This window comes from Bufo bufo, chromosome 11 (genome assembly GCF_905171765.1).
Source record: "Bufo bufo chromosome 11, aBufBuf1.1, whole genome shotgun sequence".
NCBI lineage: Eukaryota > Metazoa > Chordata > Amphibia > Anura > Bufonidae > Bufo > Bufo bufo.
Window position 1 is genome coordinate 82,564,882 of NC_053399.1, and position 24,067 is coordinate 82,588,948.

General features: G+C 43.3%; 1 protein-coding gene across 13 annotated transcripts in view; it reads right to left on the reverse strand.

Annotated features, from left to right (window-relative positions):
- Positions 1-24,067, reverse strand: part of GPHN (gephyrin) — a 268,675-nt gene that overhangs the window by 92,400 nt on the left and 152,208 nt on the right. For all 13 annotated transcript variants that reach the window (XM_040411337.1, XM_040411335.1, XM_040411331.1 and 10 more), the window contains exons 8-11: positions 18,962-19,057; positions 16,918-17,007; positions 15,693-15,788; positions 5,596-5,730 (exon numbers count right to left, since the gene is read on the reverse strand). In XM_040411337.1, the coding sequence (XP_040267271.1) occupies positions 5,596-5,730; positions 15,693-15,788; positions 16,918-17,007; positions 18,962-19,057 (417 nt within the window). The remainder of the gene's footprint in view (positions 1-5,595; positions 5,731-15,692; positions 15,789-16,917; positions 17,008-18,961; positions 19,058-24,067) is intronic.

The following is a 24,067-nucleotide window of genomic DNA, read 5'->3' on the forward strand; positions in this document are numbered from 1 at the left end:
ACTGAGAAACTTTTTTCACAGGCCAACTGAGGTGATTTCTGTCAGTACATGACCTTCTGGCCTATATTAGTCTTCTGCCATTGCTTTGATAATGAAGCCTATACTGGTCAGGGCCGTGTCAGCAAACTCATGGGCAGAGTGCAAAGATTTTGTGATAATAAAATAAGAATGGCACAAACCTGTAAGATCCACTCACATATACTGTGAGTACATGATGATCAGCCGTACCATTAAACAGGGGAGGTAAATAACATCTAGTTATGTGCAATGTGAAGGTGTGGGATAGATTAGGCAGCAAGTGAACAGTCAGTTACTGAAGCTGATGTACCTAAGGAAAAATGGGCAAAGGCAAGGATCTGAGCAAAGCTGACAAGGGCCAAGGGATTCTAAATGGAAGGGGTTGTGGAGGCTAGTAGCTACCAAAAATAGTCCAAGGAAAGACAATCCAGGAATCACTGATGTTCATGGGAAACTAAGGTTAGTCCTGCTGGTCTGATCCCACAATAGAGCTACGGTAGCAAAAATTTCTGAAAAACAAAGGGGTTGTGCAGGCCATACATATTGATGACCTATCGTCAGGATAGGTCGCCAATATCTGATCAGCGGGGTTTCGACGCCAGTCTCCCCAGCGGATCAGTTGTTTGAAGAGGAGACAGCACTCCATGTAAGCTCTGCTTCCTCTTCATTACACTGTGTAGCCATATATTAGGCAGAGTGCCCAATGTGACCCCTCTCAACTGCCTAAAACACCTACAATGGGCACATATTGATTTGGCCTGCTACCCAATTCCCGCCCGCTTCCGGTCCCCACTGGACAGGAAAGGGCTTGGTCCATTGACCACTGCAGCCAGTCACTGGCTTCAGTGGTCAAGTGCTGGAATGGCATGTCACTGCAGTGACTGGCCACAGAAGCCAAGGGAATGGTAGTGGCCAGGACAGGTGAGTTATTTTTTTTTTTTTTTTTTTAACTGTGCACAGGTTACGACCAGTGGGCTTGTCGGCCGCTTGGCCGGACAACCCCATAAAACTTTATAGAAAAGGGGAAGAATAGGAACACTGATCCCCCACCATTGTCCTTATTGGGTCCCTGCTGGTCTCCACTTTCCGGTCACATTTTGATATGCCTGCTCAGCCAATCACTGGCTTAGGCAGGGCGCCGTCGCAGCCAGTGTTTGGCTAAGTGGGCATTTCTTGCATTTGACATGGGACCAAGTAGCAGAGACCATTGGGGACCCTGTAAGTATTTAAGCAGAAAAAAATTAAATAAAATGTATCCTGCCAGACAACCCCTTTAGCGTTCCGTTCCGTGTAAATAACACATTTAGAGGGTTACAATATATATCCATAGAGGTAATGGCCTATTTTATTTTTCTATTCTATAGGGTAAGGCATGTATCTCCGGTACATCCATAATCTCTAGAGACAAACTGTGTGTGGGTGAATACTTCTGCATTCACATAGCATCTCGCACATCAGAGAATAACAATTGCTTTATTTTGAAAGCAAAAAAATTAAAAAAGAGAAGAAAACTTCCGGGGGGGTGGTATAATGGGAGGGGGGCAGACTGACCCAAAAATAGGCTTCCATTGACTAGAAGGCAAAAGATGTGATCAATTCTGGTTGGCAGAACATACAAGGACGGATCTCTATTAAAAACCTTTGGAATTATCAGTCACTTGCACTTAACGTTCTGATGTATAAACTGGGTATCTGTGTCCAGTTTCATCTTCATGCATCGCCCAATACATATACTATTATAGATTATATTTCATACACATATTTGCAAGTTTTTTATGTCATCAGTTTTTGTAGGTTTTGCCTTTCCTCCTTTTTTCACAGATTACTATACATTTTGTACTGCTTATATTAGTTGTCATGAGAATGCGGGCATTGCACAGCTTTTACAGATGGATACAGTATAATAGGATCTTCCAATGCCAATTTAGGTCAAACTTCATAAAAGCAACTTTGTAAAGTGCATTAGTACATTGCATAAGGTAACCTGTATTGGTCCTGATTCACAGTCTGTCTTTAACTCCAGAGCTGCATTTACAATTCTGAAGGCTTCGGAGCTGAAATTTCCCAAACACTTGGTTACAATATTTTCAAGACACAAAGGTCTTTCTTGGGGCACCGTAACACCACACTGGAGATCTGAGACAGATGTGTCTAGCTTAGCTTTTCACCGGTAAAACTCCTGTATTACTGAAGAGTATGCACCGGTTGGCTGTCTAATAGAGCCTCTCTACAGTATAGTGCACTGTATTCTTCTGGCACACTGTCTTTTGTACAGGATCCTGAAGAAGCTCCAGTCCTCAGCATAGTTTCACTGCCTCCAGCAGCTATTCCTGACCGTTATATGTAAGGATATTTTTCTTTAAAGGAGGTATCTAGGAATTATTTAAAACTGGTTGCCAGAGGAGGACTGGTTGCCACCACTGGCAGAGCTGCCTAGGGGGATAAGGTACAAGGCCTCACTACACACTACGCTCTGGCACTTGCATATACTACTGAGTGTTCCTGTCAGGCTGCTCAGCCATGATAGCACATCATAGGCAGGAACACATCATTACTATCTATTGTAGAGCTATGTAGTGGGACCCCGCACCTTTCACCCCCAGGCAGTTCTGCAAGTAGTGGCAACTAGCCCGTCTCACATTCTAGGAGATGTTGCTGGTGGCCATTTTAAATCATTACGGCACTTGCATATACTACTGAGTGTTCCTGTCAGGCTGCTCAGCCATGATAGCATATCATAGGCAGGAACACATCATTACTATCTGTTGTAGAGCAATGTAGTGGGACCCCGCACCTTTCACCCCCAGGCAGTTCTGCAAGAAGTGGCAACTAGCGCGCCTCACATTCTAGGAGATGTTGCTGGTGGCCATTTTAAATCATTACTGGAAAACCTCCATTTTCATTTTTTTCGGATTGTTGGCTGACCTTTGAAAATCCAAGTACTTTATGTAAAACACGTGATGGATTCAAATAATAATATAAGCACAATAAAAATTACAAAACAGCAGTATGGCCTGTGGCACCGTCCTTTATTTGTAAAAAATAAAATAAAAAAATGACACCTGGAAAGTGACTTGATGCCACGACAAACTTAATATAAGACCTCATGGTAACTGTCATTTTGACACGAACCCAAATGTAAAAATGCCTTTGGGCTTCCGTTTGGAATGGACTTCCGGGATAGTTGTGTAACGGGATTCTGCCACCAGGAATTTCACTGGTAAAGCGGGCATACTGCCTTGAAGGCCTAGCTCAGCTGAATGTAATGATACCTTTCACTTCACGATCTTTTGTTTCACTCTGGGGGAAAAAAAAGAGCTTTTAATCTGTATGCAAATGAGCAGTTAAGTGCATTGAGGGCGGACCCAAGCCACTCTGTGCACCCTTGCTCCTCCTGCTTCCTTTGCCAACCCCTCCCTCTCCAGGTTCCTGCACCTGTCAAGGAGAGGAATGGTCAGACAGAGGAAGGGGGTGTAGTAAGGGCGCACAAAGTTGGGCCCGCCGTCGCTGCACTAATTGCTCGTTTGCATATGGACTAAAAGTGCTTTTTCTCTAGAATGAAGCTACGGATCGCTAAGTGAAAGGTATCATTACATTCAGCTAAGAAAGCCCTACGACGCATTGTGTCTGGTTTACCAGTGAAGTTCCAGGTGACAGATCCCCTATAATCTCAACACTAGTTTTGCCCCAGTGGTTGGCATTAAAACTTTCTACTGATGGCAACAAACATAGTGGCATGATTTTTATTTATTTTTTTACCAAAAACAAATCTCCATAGGTGTGCAGAATAGTAATGTCACAAATAAAAAATGAAGTACTTTAGTATAGTCAGATATCTGCTTACCAGTCATTTCTAAACATGTGACTAAATGTTTTTTTTTTTACCAGAAAAACTAAAAGCATAAAACCCGAATAAACAATATCTGCATTACATGTTAACTTAAAGGGTAGGTACACTTTTGATGAGGAAAGAATATTTTTTTTACATATACCAGAGGAGCTTAAAAAGGTTCTATGGTCATTAAGGTGGCAATCTGCATTGCTTTATTAATCTTCCTGCAACTTGATATCAAACTTTGCTCTAGTGGGTGTTAGCCTTGTATCTTGTGAATCCAGAAATCTGCAGCATTCAGTAGTTCTTCCTTTACGGTTTTCTCGTTCTGGAGACACAGTACTCTCATTTGTTGTGTGTGATCTACACCCTTCCCCGTTATACAGCCTATGTGATGTCCTCTGTCACCCCCCTTGGCAGGCCCTTCTCTGAGTGTTCTTCTCCCCTGAAGAAACTACCATAGGTACGAATCCTAGCCGTACTATCACACTATGAAATAAGTTAGGGGAGAAGAATGAGACATCAGCCTTGGAGCTCACAGTAGCTAGTTTGCAACTATGTGGAAGCAGCACCCCAGCCAGCCATATAAAGGAGTTGCACAGACTCTACACCAACAATTTGGTAGGACATTTTTGATGAAGCTTCATTTTGCATTTATTAAGAATTGGAACAAAAAACACAATCAATCAGAGGTATGCATTTTAAAGTGGTTGCCCCTCCAGTTCCCCATGGTGAAAAATAATAAAATAAGTCAATACTAACCTTTCCAATCCCATCACTTCACAGTTCCCTGCTGGTCCTCACTTCCTGGCCCCTTTAGACACACAGGAAATGCCCGCTCAACCAACCATTGCCTGAGAAGGGTCACTCCTATGGCCAGTGATTGGCTAAGCAGGCATTTTCTCGTGTCAAAAGGGACCGAGAAGCAGTGACTGGCAGGGGTATGTGAATCACTGGTACAGGGGCAGAAAGGGATCTATAAACTGAGTAATGATTCCTTTTACACCATGGGAATTTTTTTTAATTTTTTTTTAATTAACAGTCAAAGAAATCCTTCAAGATAAAAATTTACAAAATTTCTGGAGTCTTTGAGAATATACGTCTTAGGCCATAATCAGACGTTGGCATTTTTTTAAATTTTTTTTTATTGGCCGTGGTTTGCAGACCAAGAGCTCTTTAAGGTGCAGTCTGAATGCATAGGCTTTTCCGATCCGATACTCAGGCCAGAAGAGGCCATGCTGTAACATTTTTCTTATGCAGACCAAGGGTCCACATAAAAAAACTAATGTATGAATGACCCCATTGATTACAATGGGGTCCATGTGTTGTCAGAGTCAAATCCGTGCAGACTCTGGCGGCACAAGAGTGTCTGAAGGTCGCTCATCTTCTCTGCCTATAGATTGCTGGTAGTGGTTAAACCCTGGAGGAGCTGTCTACAAACGGGTGGGGATTTTGCCGTACTTACAAACAAAGAAGAGAATATTTCTAAGTCAAAAGTGTAGCCTTGAGATGGGTCTTTAATCCTATTGCTCCACACATTTAACTCTTCAGAGCCATTTTGACTGTGAACATGGAGTCAGACGTCAGATGACCTTCGTGCTTGCTTGCCAATTTATATTCTTACAATATCAATCACCATGCAGACAAATAATAAAAGAAGTCGGATTATACTCACTTGTAAGCGACTCTTCTGTGAGCCTACGCTTGCCGAAGTTATGAACAATTACACATTGACATCTACTTACTTTTGGCGTTGGACAGGAAGCAGTGGAAAGCCTTGATGTAGCCTGCGCCCGCGGGGATTCTGAGGGAGTGGTGCTGAGTGATGCAGTGTCTCGTGGTAGTACCTGCACCCCACGAGAAATGATGGAATCTGGAATCTGAATTCGAAAAGGTTTGCAATTAGAAGAACGGCGGTGAAGCAGGGACAGATACAAATGGCTCAAAACACTTGTTATTGCTATCCTACATATTACATTTCTATCCTTCAAATTATGGTCAGGGTTCCTTAAAGTGAATGTTCACCCTTTTAACTCCACTTCGGATTTGATATCCTGTGCTGATTCATTTTGGAATAAAGGTCTAAGGTCCACTTTTCAGATACAGAGTTACGAAAGCCCTGCACAAACAGAGTTAAATGAGAAACTCCTGTCTGCCTGCAGCTGCCACTAAGGGGAGACTAAAGAATATAGTTAACTACTGAGTTCACACCTATTTAGAATAAAGGGATTGTCCAAGATTTTGATATTGATGGTCTATCCTCAGGATAAGTCATCAATATCTGATTGGTGGGCGTCAAGGCGCTTCAGTTAGCCTACTCCCAGGGCTGTGACGTCAAGAGGTTAGTGCAGTCAGTCGTACAGCCCCTTAGAGGCTGCCATCTTAGTACACCTATACATCTGTAAGTGTTACGACAGCAGCAATCATGCTCATGTCTAAAAAAAGACTAAAAAAATAAACAAAGTTAAATAAAATGGTTAAATATATTCTAAAAAATACATTATACAGTAATAAATGATATACAGGTGAAACTCGAAAAATTAGAATATTGTGCAAAGTTCATTTATTTAAGTATTTTAGTGCAAAGCGAGCCTTTATTTGTTATAATTTGGATGATTATGGCCTCATGCACACGACCGTTGTTTTATTTCGTGTCCGTTGTGCCGTTTTCCGTGATTTTTTGCGGACCCATTGACTTTCAATGGGTCCGTTGAAAACTCGGCTAATGCACCGTTTGTCATCCGCGTCCGTGATCCGTGGTTCCAGTCCGTCAAAAAAAATATAACCTGTCCTATAGTTTTCGCGGAAAACGGTTCGCGGACCCATTCAAGTCAATGGGACCGCTAAAAAACACGGAGGCACACAAGATTGTCGTCCGCGTCCGCTTTTTTCCTATCATTTGCATGGCAAACCTGTCTTAGATTTTTTTTTTTACTTTGCTTCATGTCTGGTGGTCCTCCAAAAATAGAGGAAGACACACAGAAACAAAAAGGGAAACGGATCACGGAACAACGGAAGCCCATTTTGCGGAACGGAACACAACAACGGTCGTGTGCATGAGGCCTATAGCTTATGAAAACCCCAAAGTCAGGTCTCAGGTCCCCTTTGCTCAGGGGGTATGGATTAATGAGCTGACTAGAGTGTGACACTTTGAGCCAAGAATATTGAACCTTTTCACAATAATAAAATTTTAAGTTGCATTGCTGAAATAAATGAACTTTTGCACGATATTCTAATTTTTCGAGATTTACCTGTATACCCCAAAATTATGCCATTAAAAATACAATTTTTCCCTGAAAAAAAACAAGCCCACAAATGCATCTTGAAGGCCACAAAAGGGCCCGGTCCTAATGATGTTCCAGGGTGGACATTCACTGTAAGCTGAAATGACATTACATTACTGGTGTTTGCAAAGGAACTTATATGTCAACATACAAAAAATGTTAAAAGTGCAACAATCAGCTGTTTGAGAAGGCACTGGCGCTCCTGTGAGTATAGTGGCTGTGCTTGGTATCGCAGCTCAGCCCCATTCACTTGCTGAGCTGCTCCAAGGCCACGTGACCAAAGTTGTCACTTTGCCTAGGAAAAGATGAGAGAAGGCTGCGGCGCTATACTCAGGACAGCTGCCTTCTGGAACAGCTGATCGGCAAGGGTTCTGGGTGTCGGAACCCCACCGATCAGTATAAAAAATCACGGAAAAGCCGAGGTGTGTAGTATGATGTTCTGCAGCATCTGAAGTGTGTATTATGGAGTTCTACTTCCTCTGAGGTCTATTGTCTGAAGTTATGCAGAAGCTGAGGTGTGTATTATGAGGTTCTGCAGCAGCTGAGGTGTGCATCATGATGTTCTTCAGCAGGAGAGGTGTGAATTATAAGGTTCTGCAGCATCTAAAGTGTGTATTATGCAGTTCTACATCATCTATAATATGAGGTTCTGCAGCAGCTGAGGTGTGCATCATGATGTTCTTCAGCAGGAGAGGTGTGAATTATAAGGTTCTGCAGCATCTGAGGTGTGAATTATGCAGTTCTACAACATCTATAATATGAGGTTCTGCAGCAGCTGAGGTGTGCAGTATGAGGTTATACATCAGAGGTAGGCATCATGCAGTTTGCAGCATTGGTTTATATCAGCTATGGTAAAGCTGACCACACACTTTAGATAGCTACTGGCCGAATGAGCCCCTATACACATGGATGCTTGGCTAGGTTTTCTGACCCCGTCCACCTGCTGTCAAACTGGACCCACTTACAACAAGAAGCCACACAAAAAAATTCCAGGGGCACTTTAAATTTCCAAACCGCCCTGTATCTAGCTCACATCGATAGATAAAGTATCATGCAGATGGAAATTGAGCTTTCAGACCCTGACACAAGCCTATTCTGTCCTGTGGGAGTCGGAGGGCCGGGCTGCCCCAGTGCTACAAAGGAGCCCACAGTGCAGTACAAGATGGCGGTATGTACAGATACTGTACTATGAAAGCCTCCCTGGCACAGCAAAGGGGCTTATGCAAATACTCAGGGATTATAACAGTCATTTACAATGGCGTTTCGGTTCCTGCCATGACACACAGTAGATGGAGGAACTACCATAGATCGAGGTAGTCTGCCCCGAGCCGACGGGAGATTTCAGCTTTCCGCTCTACGAAGATATTGTGAAAATGTCTCTCTGCAGGAACGCACGAGAAGAAGAATCTCTCTCATTAACCACGCCATGACGGCTCGGGCCGCTTAGCCTGCAGATTCCTCTTTGTCCGTATGGAAATTGGAAATGCAACGTAAGTGGCAGGAATGCGAAACGCTGGTGTGCATAATGCGGGTCAGCAAATCTCGGGTGTCACATAAAGAAGTTTTACACCCGCGTCTTGTCAGGGTCTTACACTGCATAACGGGAAGAGGTTTCTGAGGATTTCAGTCTTGTGTAGCGTACAGTATGGCTAGGATTTACTGGAGAAAAGTGCAAAAATAACGGAAGGCGAATTTAGAGACTGTAACAGTAAGTAGTGACCATCTGTACAGAGCTGCGGCATATGTAAGTGCTATATACACACAATAATAAATAACTACTGGGGGAACACGTAGGAACAACATATATAACAGTTTAAAAGAGAAGCTGGCTTTGTTGCCCATAGCAACCAATCACATAGCAGCTTTCATTGCTTATAGTGCCAGTAGAAAATGAAAGCTGCACCGTGATTGGTTGCTATGGGCAATAATATTCCACCACTGACAAGAAACGCTAGCCTTGTTGCCCATAACAACCAATCACAGAACAGCTTTCATTTCTTATAGTGCTCTTGGAACATGAAATCTGCAATGTGATTGGTTCCTAAATCTATTAATACGCCCCACTGAACGGAAAGGCCGATCTTCTTGCCGATAACAACCAATCACAGAGCAGCTTTCATTGAAATTGACAACTATATAGCCCACTGAAGAGAAACGTTGCCCATAACAACCAATCAGAACTCCACTTAATATTTTTTTGCTTTAAGCTGAATTCTGGACAAACTGAAAGCTACACTGTGATTGGTTGCTTTCTGAGGTCCGTAGTGTTTTTTTGTTCTATAATCAATAAAGCTGTTTGACAAAATAAAACAATACGACCTTCAGTTGTAGATTGTTTTCCAGTCTTGTGAATGCAGCCATGGCATAAACAATAACCCCTATCATTCTGGAAGTCATGGTTATAGTCAGAATCATGTGAAGATTCCTACTGTAAGTCCTTTTACGTGGCTCGATTTTGGGTCATAACAAGTGGATTGGAACTCGGTTAACCTTTTCCTGACAGGGCGAATTTCCGTTTTTGCATTTTCGTTTTTTTCACTCCCTGTCTTCCTGGAGCCCTTTTTTATTCTTCCGTTCACATAGCCGTATGAGGACTTGATTTTTGTGGGAAATGTTATACTTCCTTATGGCGCCATTTAATATTGCATACTATGTAGTGGGAAGATGAAAAAAGATTCCAAATGGGGTGGAATTGAAAAAAAATATGAAATAAATGCGATAAATTTTTTAATTTTATATATTACAGGAGCTTTTGGACGAGATGACGCACGTGATGTTTATTTTTTTGATTGCTAATTTATTTTTAATTTGGGGAAGGGGGTGTTTAGATTTTTTATTTTGTTAAACTTTTTTTAATCATTCACCTTATATACAAAGATTGCTATATTACAATTCAGTGCTGCCACCTGCTGGCCTGAATTTTAATATACAAGTAATAAGCCCAGAAGCATACTAAAGGGTCTGGCTCACTACTACAGTAGAACGCCTTCTCTGATCTCCGCCCAGGGGAGGCGTTCCTGTCTGGCAAGCACGTGCTTCCGTGTTTTCGGCCTCTCAGATGCCGTGGTCACGGTAGGTGAGGTGTTAAACAGCCACGATTGGCATTACTGCCGATCGTGGACATTAGCCCAGGGTGTCTGCTGTGTGAACCAGCAGGCACTCGGTTGCTATGGCACTCGCTCTGCTCCAGAGTGGGCACGATCTTTAAAGACCGGACATCTGCCGTACTATTATGGCGGAAGTCGGGAAGGGGTTAAATATTTTTTACACAGGACAACGGAAAGTTTTAGGAAAAATTCTGCCTTTTAATTGGGAGTAGCAGCAGTAGAGTGTAGATGTGGAAAGGGTAGGGTAACATTGGCATGTGACTGCAATAGTAGCGACAGCAGTAGCAGCACAGCATGGAACAGACAAGGCAGTAGATGTGCGTGTGGCAGCAGTAGCAGCACAGCATTGAACAGACAAGGCAGTAGATGTAAGTGTGGCACTGTAGGGGTGGCAGCAGTAGCAGCACAGCATGGAACAGACAAGGCAGTAGATGTGCGTGTGGCAGTGTAGGGGTGGCAGTAGTAGTGGCAGCAGTAGCAGCAGAGCATGTAACAGACAAAGGAGTAGATGTCTGTGCAGCTGTGTACAGGTAGTAGTAGTAGTAGTAGTGGTGACTGTGTAGGGCTAATGGTAGTGGCAGTAGGGGGAGTAGCAGCTGGGGTGGTGGCAATAGCAGCAGCCATACAGTATGGGACATGATGGTTAGCAGGCAGACGGCAACAGTGGCATGATGGGGCCAGTGATCAATAGCCACCAATGGCAATTCTATTAAGCGATCCCAGCCGGTTGTGTGTGAACTTCCTCACAGATCCATGCCTCATTCATTTTGACAAGCATGATATTTTGTACACTGGTGGAGGACAAGTTTGTCTGTTTAGGTGTGACCACGTCCCCTGCCGTGCTGAAAACCATCTCTGAGATGACACTGGAGGCAGGAAAAGACAGTACAGCGAGAGCAAACTGGGCAAGTTTTGGCCATCTGTCTGCCCAGAATTTCACTGGGTCAGGGAACACAGTATGTGCTAGGGAAAGGCCACAGTCATTTAGAAAAAAAATTATGAAGAAAAATTGACACCAGGCAAAAAGTCTGAATAAATGACCCTGCCAGATTAAATTTTTGGGAGGTTTTGGCCGTACGTTGTCACTGCCCCTTACTGCCGCAGCAGCTACCACACTCCTCCTCAGATGTCTCCTCCTCTTCTTCATAACCCAATCCAGCTCCCAGTCTTATCCAACACACAATCATCACCATAGTCCTTACACTTCCCGCCCCTTTTATCAGACTCTGATATGTCATTGTGGGCTCCTTGGCCCCCATCCTCCTGATTCCATGCTGTGTATTTGCCCCGAGTTACACCGTCGTAACCACTGCCCCTACCTCCACCATCATGGCTACAAGTGCCATAACTGTTACTACCACCACAATCACCAAGAACATAGCATGGGGTCCCGCACCTCGGCCTGAACCAAACACTTACACTGATGCTTCTCACATACTGTAACTCATCAACAGGGAGACTATCTTGAGCATCTTCCATAGCACAAGGTGTTTTGAGCCTCTTCTTAGGAAAAGAAGGCACCACACTAGGGGGAGCATTGAAAACAAAGATGATGCAAGTGAAGGGGAAAGTAAGGGGTAGCTGTGACCTACTGCTACTACTACCACTGGCAGGATGGATGGTGCTGCTGTTTGCACTACTACATCAGCACTACTACATTCTGACTCTAGGATGACGAGGCCTGGGTCTTTCGTTTTCCACTCTTCTGTTTACCAGACATTTTATTATGAGGCCTATAAATGAAAAGTTACAGGGTTGGAACACAGATTATTAAACAGAACTAGCAAAATTGTGTTTTTTCCCCCGTAATTTACAGACAGAGGTACAATTAAACCCCCCTCTTCTTCTAAACACTGTGCACTGGTATTGACAATTTACAGTGCTAATACAGTGTATGGAATGAAACTGGTATACAAATGCTGTTACTGCAGCACAACATTACACATTTAATACGGTTGAAAAAAAGATATACAGTACAGACCAAAAGTATGGACACACCTTCTCATTCAAAGAGTTTTCTTTATTTTCATGACTATGAAGGCATCTAAACTATGAATTAACACATGTGGAATTATATACATAACAAACAAGTGTGAAACAACTGAAAATATGTCATATTCTAGGTTCTTCAAAGTAGCCACCTTTTGCTTTGATTACTGCTTTGCACACTCTTGGCATTCTCTAGATGAGCTTTAAGAGGTAGTCCCCTGAAATGGTCTTCCAACAGTCTTGAAGGAGTTCCCAGAGATGCTTAGCACTTGTTGGCCCTTTTGCCTTCACTTTGCGGTCCAGCTCACCCCAAACCATCTCGATTGGGTTCAGGTCCGGTGACTGTGGAGGCCAGGTCATCTGGCGCAGCACCCCATCACTCTCCTTCATGGTCAAATATCCCTTACTTTCAAAGTTTTCCCAATTTTTCGGCTGACCGCCTGACCTTCATTTCTTAAAGTAATGATGGCCGCTCGTTTTTCTTTACTTAGCTGCTTTTTTCTTGCCATAATACAAATTCTAACAGTCTATTCAGTAGGACTATCAGCTGTGTGTCCACCTGACTTCTCCTCAACGCAACTGATGGTCCCAATCCCATTTATAAGGCAAGAAATCCCACCTATTAAACCTGACAGGGCACACCTGTGAAGTGAAAACCATTTCAGGGGACTACCTCTTGAAGCTCATCAAGAGAATGCCAAGAGTGTGCAAAGCAGTAATCAAAGCAAAAGGTGGCTACTTTGAAGAACCTAGAATATGACATATTTTCAGTTGTTTCACACTTGTTTGTTATGTATATAATTCCACATGTGTTACTTCATAGTTTTGATGCCTTCAGTGTGAATCTACAATTTTCATAGTCATGAAAATAAAGAAAACTCTTTGAATGAGAAGGTGTGTCCAAACTTTTGGTCTGTACTGTAGGTTCATCAAGTTTAACCAAGGGTTAGGTGGGGATGCAAAACGTGTTCACAAAAAATGCATGGTATGGTTTTTAGAAAAAAGAAAGGGGCAATTGCTCAGCAATTGCAGCAGAATGTATTGTTATTGATGCTGGAGGTGCTGGCAATAAGCCTATAAAAAAAATTACAAACTGTAGACTGTAGAAACTTGAGTTAAAAAAAAAAAGTGTCTCGCTGTCTATTTACAGAAACAAATCAGATTTTGTTGATTTGATTGCAGATTTGTTAGTGCAACGTGAACTTTTCTAGCAACAGTATGAAACACAGTCCCTCCCTAATTGTCTTCCCTCATAAAAAAAACTAAGGCTAGTTTCACACTAGCCTCTAAGATCTGGCTCACAGGCTATGTCTGCCTCTGAGCCAATCAGGGCAGGCTACCCTCCATCCCGAGATCCTCCATCTTCCTCCTCCCTCCTGTTTTTCCCCGCCAACGTCCACAGTAAAATGGTGCGGGATATCGTGAATTACAAAACTTTGGATTCGTTTGGTAGTAGAATTGTTTTGCCAAATTCAAAAGAAATTCAGTTCGTTCAGAGTTGATTTCCTCATCTCTACATCAGGCTTAGAAATACTGTAAGGAGCATCCTATTTAGGGTCCATTCACATGTCCACAAAATGGGTCCGCATCTGTTCCACAGTTTTGCGGAACAGGTGTGGACTAATTCATTTTCAATGGGGCCGGAATGTGCTGTCCGCATCCGCATTTGCGGATCCGCAAAAAAATAGAACATGTCCTATTCTTCACAATTGCGGACAAAAAAAAGGCATTTTCTATGAGAGTGTCGGCAATGTGCGGTCCGCAAAACACATAGGGACGTGTGAATGGACCCTTATTTTGTGAAGAAAAGCTGAGAATTAGCCCCACTGAATGACAATGGAGATAATCTTCATGCGGATATGTTGCACTCCAACTGGCAGATTGGTGTCAGCTTCGGATTTCTACAGAAATACACATCAGACTTAAAGGGAACCTGTCATGTGGATATTTGATTATAATCTAACTAATTATATACAATCATTAACTACTAAAAAGTACCTTAGATGTATTCACTTACTGGTGTGACAGATGGTTACCTCATAATATATACACAAAGATGCCACATGCCGTATGCTAATGAGCTGATTCGAGTCCAGCGTGATGTCAGTGAGTCCAGCGTTTTTTTTAATTCAGAGATATAGCCACTCCCCTGCCCACCTGCTGCTGATTCATATGGAAAATAACTGTCACTCAGCAGCAGGTAGGCGGGGAGAGTCAGGAGCTCATGAATATTCAGGACTCATCATTATCAGCTGGAGCTTTTCAATACAAGATGTTGGCAGATTGACTGGGTCAATTAAAGAAAGTAACCCAGCATTTTGCTAAGAGAATCAGTCACTTATTTATGTTGCCCTTAGTTAGGACACCATAAAACCGGTGACAGGTTCCCTTTAAGGAGTTGTCCTGGAATAAATAACTTTTCACAGATGTCCGCAGCCTGCCTTCGCTATGGAAAGAACCATACTTACCTGAGCGACGCAGCTCCAGTCCTGCAAGCGGCTTCCCGCGTGTCCATCTTCCAGTCAGTGGCTTGTTTACTTCCTCCCCGGCATAGGTGTGGTCACCTGCTCTTCTGTAGCCAATGACTTGCTTCAGTGGTGACATGTTCAAAAGAGACACTGCTGAAGCCAGCGCCTGGCTGCAGCAGGGCAGGTAAACATGGCCATACCAGGAAAGAAGTAAACAAGCTGAGGACCAGAAGATGGACAGACAGGAAGGGTTGGCAAGAAGCAGATGATTCTTTCAGAAGTGGAGGCTGGCTGTGTGCATCTGTTAAAAGTTATCTATTTCCAGACAACCCCTTTAAAGGGGCTTTCCCAGCAAACAATATTTATCCCCTATTCACGGTATAGGGGATAAGTGTCTGGTCAGAGGGAGGTCTGACTGCGGAGACTGCCACCTGAGAACAGGGGTCCCATTTGAATGGCTGCAGGGAAGGTACTGATAAGTATTGTCCTGGGAAAACCCCTAGAATGCCAATGTGTGAACACAGCCTTACCAAACTGGTTTCAGCCTGCCCAAAGATGCTATAAAAACTAGGAGTGCATGCTCTACCACACGGATGTAGGATATGGAAGCCCCCTTTAAGAAGTCAGTCTATGACAGAGCTAAATAATTTCCATTTAGAGGAAATGATTGCAAAATACCACAGAAAAAATTCTGATTAAAACATTGTACAATTAAATCAAAAGAGGTGAAGGCGACTGAAATCTAAATGCATACGGGCATAATACCAGGATGTCGCTGCATGCTGCAGGGAAGAGGTGCCAGTACTGCTGTGTACCACAGGACCTTCCACAGGAACAGGTCCCTTTAAATATGCACATCTAGTGAGCATTATGAGGGCATCTGGTATATGATATATGCTGGTCTTTCAACCTATATACACACACATACATATATTGGTTAATATCTAGCGCGGTTAGGTTTAGTGTCCATGTAGGAACGCTGTGTGGCTCTTACCAGGTCCTCACCACTGGTGGTAGTCTTACGGACACCCGGGATAGGCGGATGACCTTTAGCCATGATTTCAGCAAGGTTGGTGCAGGGTGGATGGATCTAACAGACAACATACAATGAACTGTGCATGACAGAGGAGCATTGAAGAAAACATAACAAAAAAGCGGGGAAAATCATAAAACATGAACATGACATTTTATGCAATGAAATGGTTGGTGAATCAGGGTCCATAGAAAAGTATTAGTAACTGTTCATAGCCTGCGTTCCACTGTTCTCCTAAAATTTCAGCTACAGCAGTGAACTGTTAGGTGGGTGCCCGCTTCTGGGTTCACGTGTATATGGTAGGATCTGGTGCTGAAACAACCAAGTGGGAGTGATAGTGGATTGAGCTTTGTACTGCACTCGGTTGGACTTCCAGGGATCAAATACCACTAAATCATCTTATTCTAAAGAAAAACTACTATAATGGGTTTTCTGAGACCCAGCAACCGACCTTAGTAACACATAACTTACCCGCAGAAGAAAGTTTGTAATATACTTATTATTACAAACTTCCATGGATTGGCTGCTCAGGAACCTGGTCTTGTGATACTGCCCTTCTCAAAATCCTACTTCAGCCAAAGTCACGTCCCATCCTTTACCAGGTTTCCGGCCTGGCCCATAGACAGGACCTCACTTCCTCGATGCATGGGGCTCCTCTATGCAAATTCCTGAATCCACCTCATCTGCACATGCGTCAGGGAAAGGAATACTTCTGACCTCCTCCACAGCGGAAGTGATATCCAATCCATGACCCAGGCCGAAAATCTGGTAAAGGACATAACGTCAGCGGAAGCCGGTTCTTCAGAAGAGGAGTGTCACGTGATCGGTTTCCCAAGAAGCCAATCCGTGCAACTTTAGAACAATAAGTATATTACAAACTTTCTTCTACAATCATGTTATATGTAATGGGGCCTGCTCGATACCGGAAAATCCCTTTTATTCAAGAGTACCTGTTGGAACTCAATAAATTCATATATTTCTAAGAAGAAGCAGAACAGAGGAGCAGAACAACGCAGAGTCCTAAGATGCTCCAGAAATGGTATTTCACGAGGAATGCAAGTATTTACTAAAAGGCAGATCAGGAGAGCCAACAGGCCTTTCCATGGCTTTCTGCACAGAAACAATTTCCTAAAAAGCATTACATATATAATAGGGCGACCGCGCATACGTGTTCAGTGATTCTTACCATTGCCGCTGCACTGATGGAAGCATGATGGGAACAACTGTGTTCTAGGATCCTGTGACCTTTATCTTGATGAATAACGCTTGCATGGGTCTAATGAATAACACACAATGAACTAAGGGGTGCACATGACGACATAACACAGAAATATATATATATGATGTGATTCAGACATTAAATGTGCAAAATCAGAGCCATAACCACAACTAGAATGACGTGGAATTAGTCGTATTTCTGGTGCAGATTGCAGTGCAAAAGTCCTTTGCGCCGTAATCAGCGACTTCTCACCACTCAAGCCAGGTCTGAAAAAGAGGGCTTGGCGGAGAAGGGGACGGGCTGGCATTTTCTATAGCTGGTCCAGGCTAGGAAGCTGTCTTACATTTAGAAGTGGCAGTGGATCTGACTAAGTTATGAAGAGACCGGCGCCTCTACATAATTCCGGTGGATCCACCACCAGCACAGGGCCTTATTAAGAATGATGAGCAGGCATGGCTTGGCTGCTTGGCCGTACCCTATCTTGCAAACTTTTGCAAATGGTACAAAAACAAAAGCATCCACATGTGCAGAGCGGACAGAAACCCATCTGCACACAATCAAAGCTGTGATTGTTATCAAAGGGGATGACTGGAGGGGTGTAAATAATAATGCAGTTGTGTTTTGTTTAAATGGTTGTTTCAAGCGCACCTTGCATACATCAAAAGTACAGTTGAATATAAGAAACTTTGTAATATATCTTAGCAGAGAAAAATGCCTCTTTCTCCCCTACTTCATCCTAAACTAGAAAGATGGCCGACAGCTCACTGAAGGATAAGATGACATACAAGCCATAGAAGTCTTTGGAGAGAGGATGAGAAATGTGCCGAAGTGAGAGAGAAGGCACAAACTTAGTTAAAGTGACAGGGAAACGCATGCTGCCCATAAAGGGGAGGAAGGAGCTGCTACAGGAAGAACAAGGCATTTTTCTCTAATAAAATATATGACAAAGTTGCTTACATTAGCTTGCACTATTAATTTATGTAAAGTTTGTTGAAACAAAAGTGGCCATTTAAGGCTGGATTCACTCATTGCCGACATGGTGCAGTTTCCAAGTTTATGAAAACCACAGCAAAAACTGCACCTCGCTGCTTAGGTGCAACCAGCTTAATAATGGTAAGGAAGGTAGAAAATGTTGTTATGCTGGGTTTACACGTTGTGGCTGCCCCCTGCGGCGGAAATCCGAGTTCAACAACTGCATGATTTTGTGTGAAAAACTGGCATTATTTTTACTGGTAAGTTATTACTTTCAAAATCATGCCTATGGTAGAAAAAAAAAGTATATATATTTTTTGCCTTAGGAAAAACACCACTCTTGTCTACAGGCTATGTCTGGTACTGCCTCTTAGTCCCGTTCAGCCAACCCCTTTATGTGTGCTGCTAACTTTTTTATTTTTTTAGTTTATTCCTACCATGAAATTTATGCTTTTTTTGTACAAACTTTTATTTTTGTTACACTAGCATTTTTTTAAAATTATTTTCCTATAGAGAAGCCTATGAAAAAACACGCAATTCAAAAAAAAAGGAAAATGTCTTAAGCCACTACACAAAACACACAGTGCTTGCAGGGCATTTTATAATTTCCTATTTGCCAACACCTAACATCTGACCGCAGCAGTTTTTTTTTTTTTTAGGGGGAAAAAACGCAGCTTGAAAAAAAACCCTAAGATCTCATGCACACATCCATATTTTTCATTGAGCCCAGTCATGTTGCTGCTCTGATGGCTATGTATAGCCCTTATCACTAAACTCCTGACAGCTCATAAACATTTTATAATTTCCTATTTGCCAACACCTAACATCTGACCGCAGCAGTTTTTTTTTTTTTAGGGGAAAAAAAACGCAGCTTGAAAAAAAAAAAAACTAAGATCTCATGCACACATCCATATTTTTCATCAGTGTGCTACCCGCATTTGTTACATTCATTTTTCATTAAAAAAAAAAGCTATCTAACACAACAATGCTCAACAACACAATAGGCAGTAACATGGGACATGTAGATATCGATTCTTACCATTTCTGATGCATTGATGGAAGAATGGTGGGAACAACTGTGTTCTGGGATCTTGTGAACTTTAGAATGGCGGGAGGGTCTGATGGATGGATGAGTCTGATGAATAACACACAATGAATATGGTGTGTGATATAGAAAAGACACAGAAATGCACAGACATGAAGGTTTTACAAAATACAGTATTGTAAGGTCCTGTTCACATCTACCTCCCAGATCTGGTCATATATTTCCCATCACTGCAGCATAATCCAAGGAGCTATGGGCTCCTTTGCAGACAGTTTTTTTTATCACTGCCTTTTACTCATTTTGGGCTAAAAAATATTATTATTATTTTCCCTTGGTCTTTATTAAAAATGTTCCAGTTTTTTTTTTCTACTGCTTTCACTTTCATTGTATCTGCACACGATTTCTTCCTGTTTTACATTGAGTCCCGTCATGTTGCTGCTCTGATGGCTATGTATAGCCCTTATCACTAAACTCCTGACAGCTCATAAACACTCATTTAGGCCTCTTTCACACTGGCGAGTGCGCCCCGTTGCAGTATTGCGGGCCGCAATACACTAGCACAGTCCGTGGGGCAGCCGCGGCGGATTGCAGACCCATTCACTCGAGTGGGTCGGCGATCCGGCCGTTCCGCAAAAAGATAGGACGTGTTCTATCTTTTTGCGGGAACGGAAGTACGGCGACGAAACCCCACGGAAGCACTCCGTAGTGCTTCCGTTCCGTGGGTTCTGTTCCGCACCAGTCCGCATCTCCGGATTTGCGGACCCATTCAAGTGAATGGGTCCGCATCCGCGATGCGGAATGCCCACGGAACGACACCCGTGTATTGCGAGTCCGCAATACGGCAACGGGGCGCACACGCCTGTGTGAAAGAGGCCTTAAGCTGTATTTTTATCAGTCTGATTAGAATTAAAAGGGTTTTCGAGATTTTTTTTTTTTACTGATGACCTATCCTCTGGATAAGTCATCAGTATGTCCGACACCCGGGACCCCCTCCCCCCCCTCTTCCCGAACAGCTGTTGGCTTCTGTGAGCGCCACAGCTTGTGTGGCCCCGGCCTTACAGCCCGTAAGTGCTGTCTCCTAGACCTCTCTAAAATTTGTGCAGACCTGTCATACATATATATGGATATAGGGGACATCTGGACAATCTAGCAGATATGTCATCTCTTACTGCTTCCACCGCAGGAGGTTAACATATCAAATGAACAAAATTGTCTACAATTGTCCCTTTATTACTGATCAGTTTTGTTTTTTTTCTTTTTCATTGAAGGTCTGGACTTAAGGAACAGCAGAATGATATAAAATCCTGCTCTGCCTACAGATGCAGTATACGATAAATCTACGGTAATGGCCGGGCTCTGCAGTGCCACCTGGTGGTCACATGTATGACTGGCACTATAGTCATTTGTAAAAGCCTTGTACATTTCTGATGCAGCTTTTTGCCCCTTTAAACTGTTTACTATTCACTCCTGGTTTTGACTGCGAGCAAAAAGGTATTCATCCAATTCTACATAATGTTCGGCTGCCATTAAAACTAATGTGCATGAATGGAGAAAAATGCTGCATGATTCATAAACAGATCATGTCTATGTGACCTGCACTGCAATTACACAAACACTAATCCAAAATTCCCCTACCTTCTCCATCTAATAGAACCTGCACCCACTTGTGCCTCAGCACATTGATGCTAAGGGCAGTGGAGAAGTGGAGCGCCCTCTCATGCCAGTTAGCGGTGGATGATAACATGTGCCATTTCAGCAGCCACCAGGAGTCTAAGGATCCCCAAAATGGCCATCATTTAAACTGCCACTGTTTCCTTTAGGGTCCATTCACATGTCCGTGTGTGTTTTGCGGATTCACGGATCCGCAAAACACGGACACCGGCAATGTGCGTTACGCATTTTGCAGATCGCACATCGCCGGCACTAATAGAATATGCCTATTCTTGTCCGCAATTGCGGACAAGAATAGGACATGATCTATTTTTTTCGGGAACGGAATTGCGGACCCATAGAAATTAATGGGTCCACAATTCCGTTACGCAAAATGCGGAACAGAATTGCGGACGTGGGAATGGAGCCTTAAGCTGCACCCAAAAACTACCCCCCACCCTGTCAAGGAAAGTCTGCCCCACCTTGATTTTCTGAGTTCTCTACTTTGAGACTGGATGAAGTGTTCTTGTAACAATCTGCCCAATCACAGAGAGAACTGTGTGGCTGTATAGTTACAGCTGCACAGTCCTCTCTATCCTCTCCCTGTACTCATCTCTATGATCAGTGAACTTAGGGAACAGAAGGAAGAACAATCAGTGTTTAGTCTCCTCTTACAGCCAGAACATGCAGGAGCCTGAAGGGGTGCTCACTAGACCCCAGGTATGAAGGGTCACAAAAATCTTCAGGGGGTTAACCATACTACCTACAGGCAGAATGCCATGTTATACTATGTATCATCTAGAGGCAGACAGCCATGTACATCTACTACTGACAGACAGCCATGTCATACACCACCTGGAGATAGGCAGCCATGCTATACACTACCTAGAAACAGGTAGCCAAGTTATACACCACCTAGAGACAGGCAGCCATGTTATACACCACCTAGAGACAGGCAGCCATGTAACATACCACCTAGAGACAAGAAGCCATGTTACACAGCACCTAGAGACAGGCAGCCATGTTATACACCACCTAGAGACAGGCAGCCATGTTATACACCACCTAGAGACAGGCAGCCATGTTATACACCACCTAGAGACAGGCAGCCATGTTATACACCACCTAGAGACAGGCAGCCATGTTATACACCACCTAGAGACAAGAAGCCATGTTACACACCACCTAGAGACAGGCAGCCATGTTATACACCACCTAGAGACAGGCAGCCATGTTATACACCACCTAGAGACAGGCAGCCATGTTATACACCACCTAGAGACAAGAAGCCATGTTATACACCACCTAGAGACAAGAAGCCATGTTATACACCACCTAGAGACAAGAAGCCATGTTGAAATCAATAAATATTACTCCAGTTCCGCAACTCATTTTGCAACTCCTGCATAATACTGTAAAAAATGAAAAACAAGCCTTAAAGAGGACCTGTCACCACTCTTGACATGATTGTTTTAGTAAATATTTAATAGTATTGACTCTGAAATAGCAATTCTGGAACATCTCTCCTTAGGACTATGTGTTGTGCTCTGCCTCTGTTATTCCTCCTATAATAATACATTGACAGCTGGGTGTTACCAGTTGGGATGTGTTCTCACACAGTCTGATATTGCATATTAGAGCTACCTAGGGACACACCCCTTTAACAAGACGGAATGGTGACACCCAGCTCTCAATGTATCCATACACTTCTAATAGGCATAGCAGAGGGATGACAGACTGCTCGATGTTCCAGAATTGTTATTTCATGGGAAATACAGGAATGGACTAAAACAGAAAGGTCAGGAGGGGCGGCAGGTCCTCTTTAAAGCCTTCTTGCTCACAGAAATAAGGGGTTAAGTCCTTTTCGAAGATCAGAAACCAGGTCCGACTTCACAGATAATTATGAATTCAGCTCCATCACTTTTTATCTTTGCCAGCATTTATCAAGTAAATGAATATTTGCATGTTGTTGACCTACATAGCGTTATGTGGATTTGGAAGAAACTCATCCCGTCCTCACTAGACTATTCAATGTGACAATCTAGAGAACGGAATCAGCAATGACCCCCGACTGCGCTATTGTGGAGTACACTATATCCCAACCAGGCCACACATTACATAACTGCACGATTAGAGCAGAATTATAGCGCTCAGATTATACCCGCCCCGTGTCTAGAAGATACCGGAGGTGTTAATACTCCTCTTATCATGGCAGGCCAGGCAGCAGAAAGATGGAAATCTCAAAGCTTATAGAGCAAAAGCAAAAAAAGCCAATTTTAATAAATGGTCTGCTTGCAAAAAATTGTGGGACAAAAATAACAGTTTTTTTTCTAATTTTTGACAGCAGCCATGTATTATCTTGGATTTCCTAAAAATATTAGATTTTATTTTAAATGGGGTTTGACTCATCAATATCTGATCGGTGGGGGCCCAACGCCCAGCACCTCCACTGATCAGCTGTTTGAAGAGCCCCCTCACAGTTTACCAAGTACAGCGCCGTACGTTGTATAGTGGTTGTGCTTGGTACTGCAGCTAAGGCCCATGTGGCGCCTAGGCCATGTGACCGATGAACGTGACATCACTGGCCAAGCAGGTGATCGGCGGGGGTTCCAGGAGTCAAACCCCCACAAGCTGACATTGATGACCTATTCTGAGGATAAGTCATCAACACCAAGCTCCAAAAAAAATGGGCCAGTTCACAAGGCAGTTTGTTCCAGCAACCACGTGGTGTCCACATCCCACTGCAGTTCGCGCGGCCGGTGGTTTAGAGTCGTAACCCTGCCTAGAAGGGTCTGTACTTGGCACAGTCGCAGCTTTAAGCCGCCACCCCGCGATCCTCAGTGCTGCCGGACATTGAAATGAATGGGAGGCAGATAGGACACGACCGCTAGTGGGTTTTTGGCGTAATTTCGGTGCACGCCAAAATTCAGAGGTAAAACCTGCCGTGTGAACGGCCATTTATATCAAACTAAACCTGACAACAAAGTATCAAAAAAGTATCGATACATTAATACCCAATGCAACCCTAGTGTCAGGAAATTCAATGAAGCTAAGCCGCAAGAAAACGCTCCGGAATTTGACAGCATGATAATCCGCAGTGTGAACATACCCCAAGGTTTTGTTGGTCACCTCTCCTCTCCTGTTTTAGTAACTACTTGCATTCCCCAAGTAATAACAATTCTGGAGCATCTTTTCTTATGACTAAGGACTCATGCACACGACCGTTGTGTGCATCCGTGTCCGTTGTTCCGTTTTCCGTGATTTTCTGCGGACCCATTGACTTTCAATGGGTCCGTGGAAAACTCGGAAAATGCACCGTTGTTCATCCGCGTCCGTGATCCGTGTTTCCAGTCCGTCAGAAAAATATGACCTGTCCTATTTTTTTGACGGACAACGGTTCGTGGACCCATTCAAGTCAATGGGTCTGTGAAAAAACACGGATGCACACAA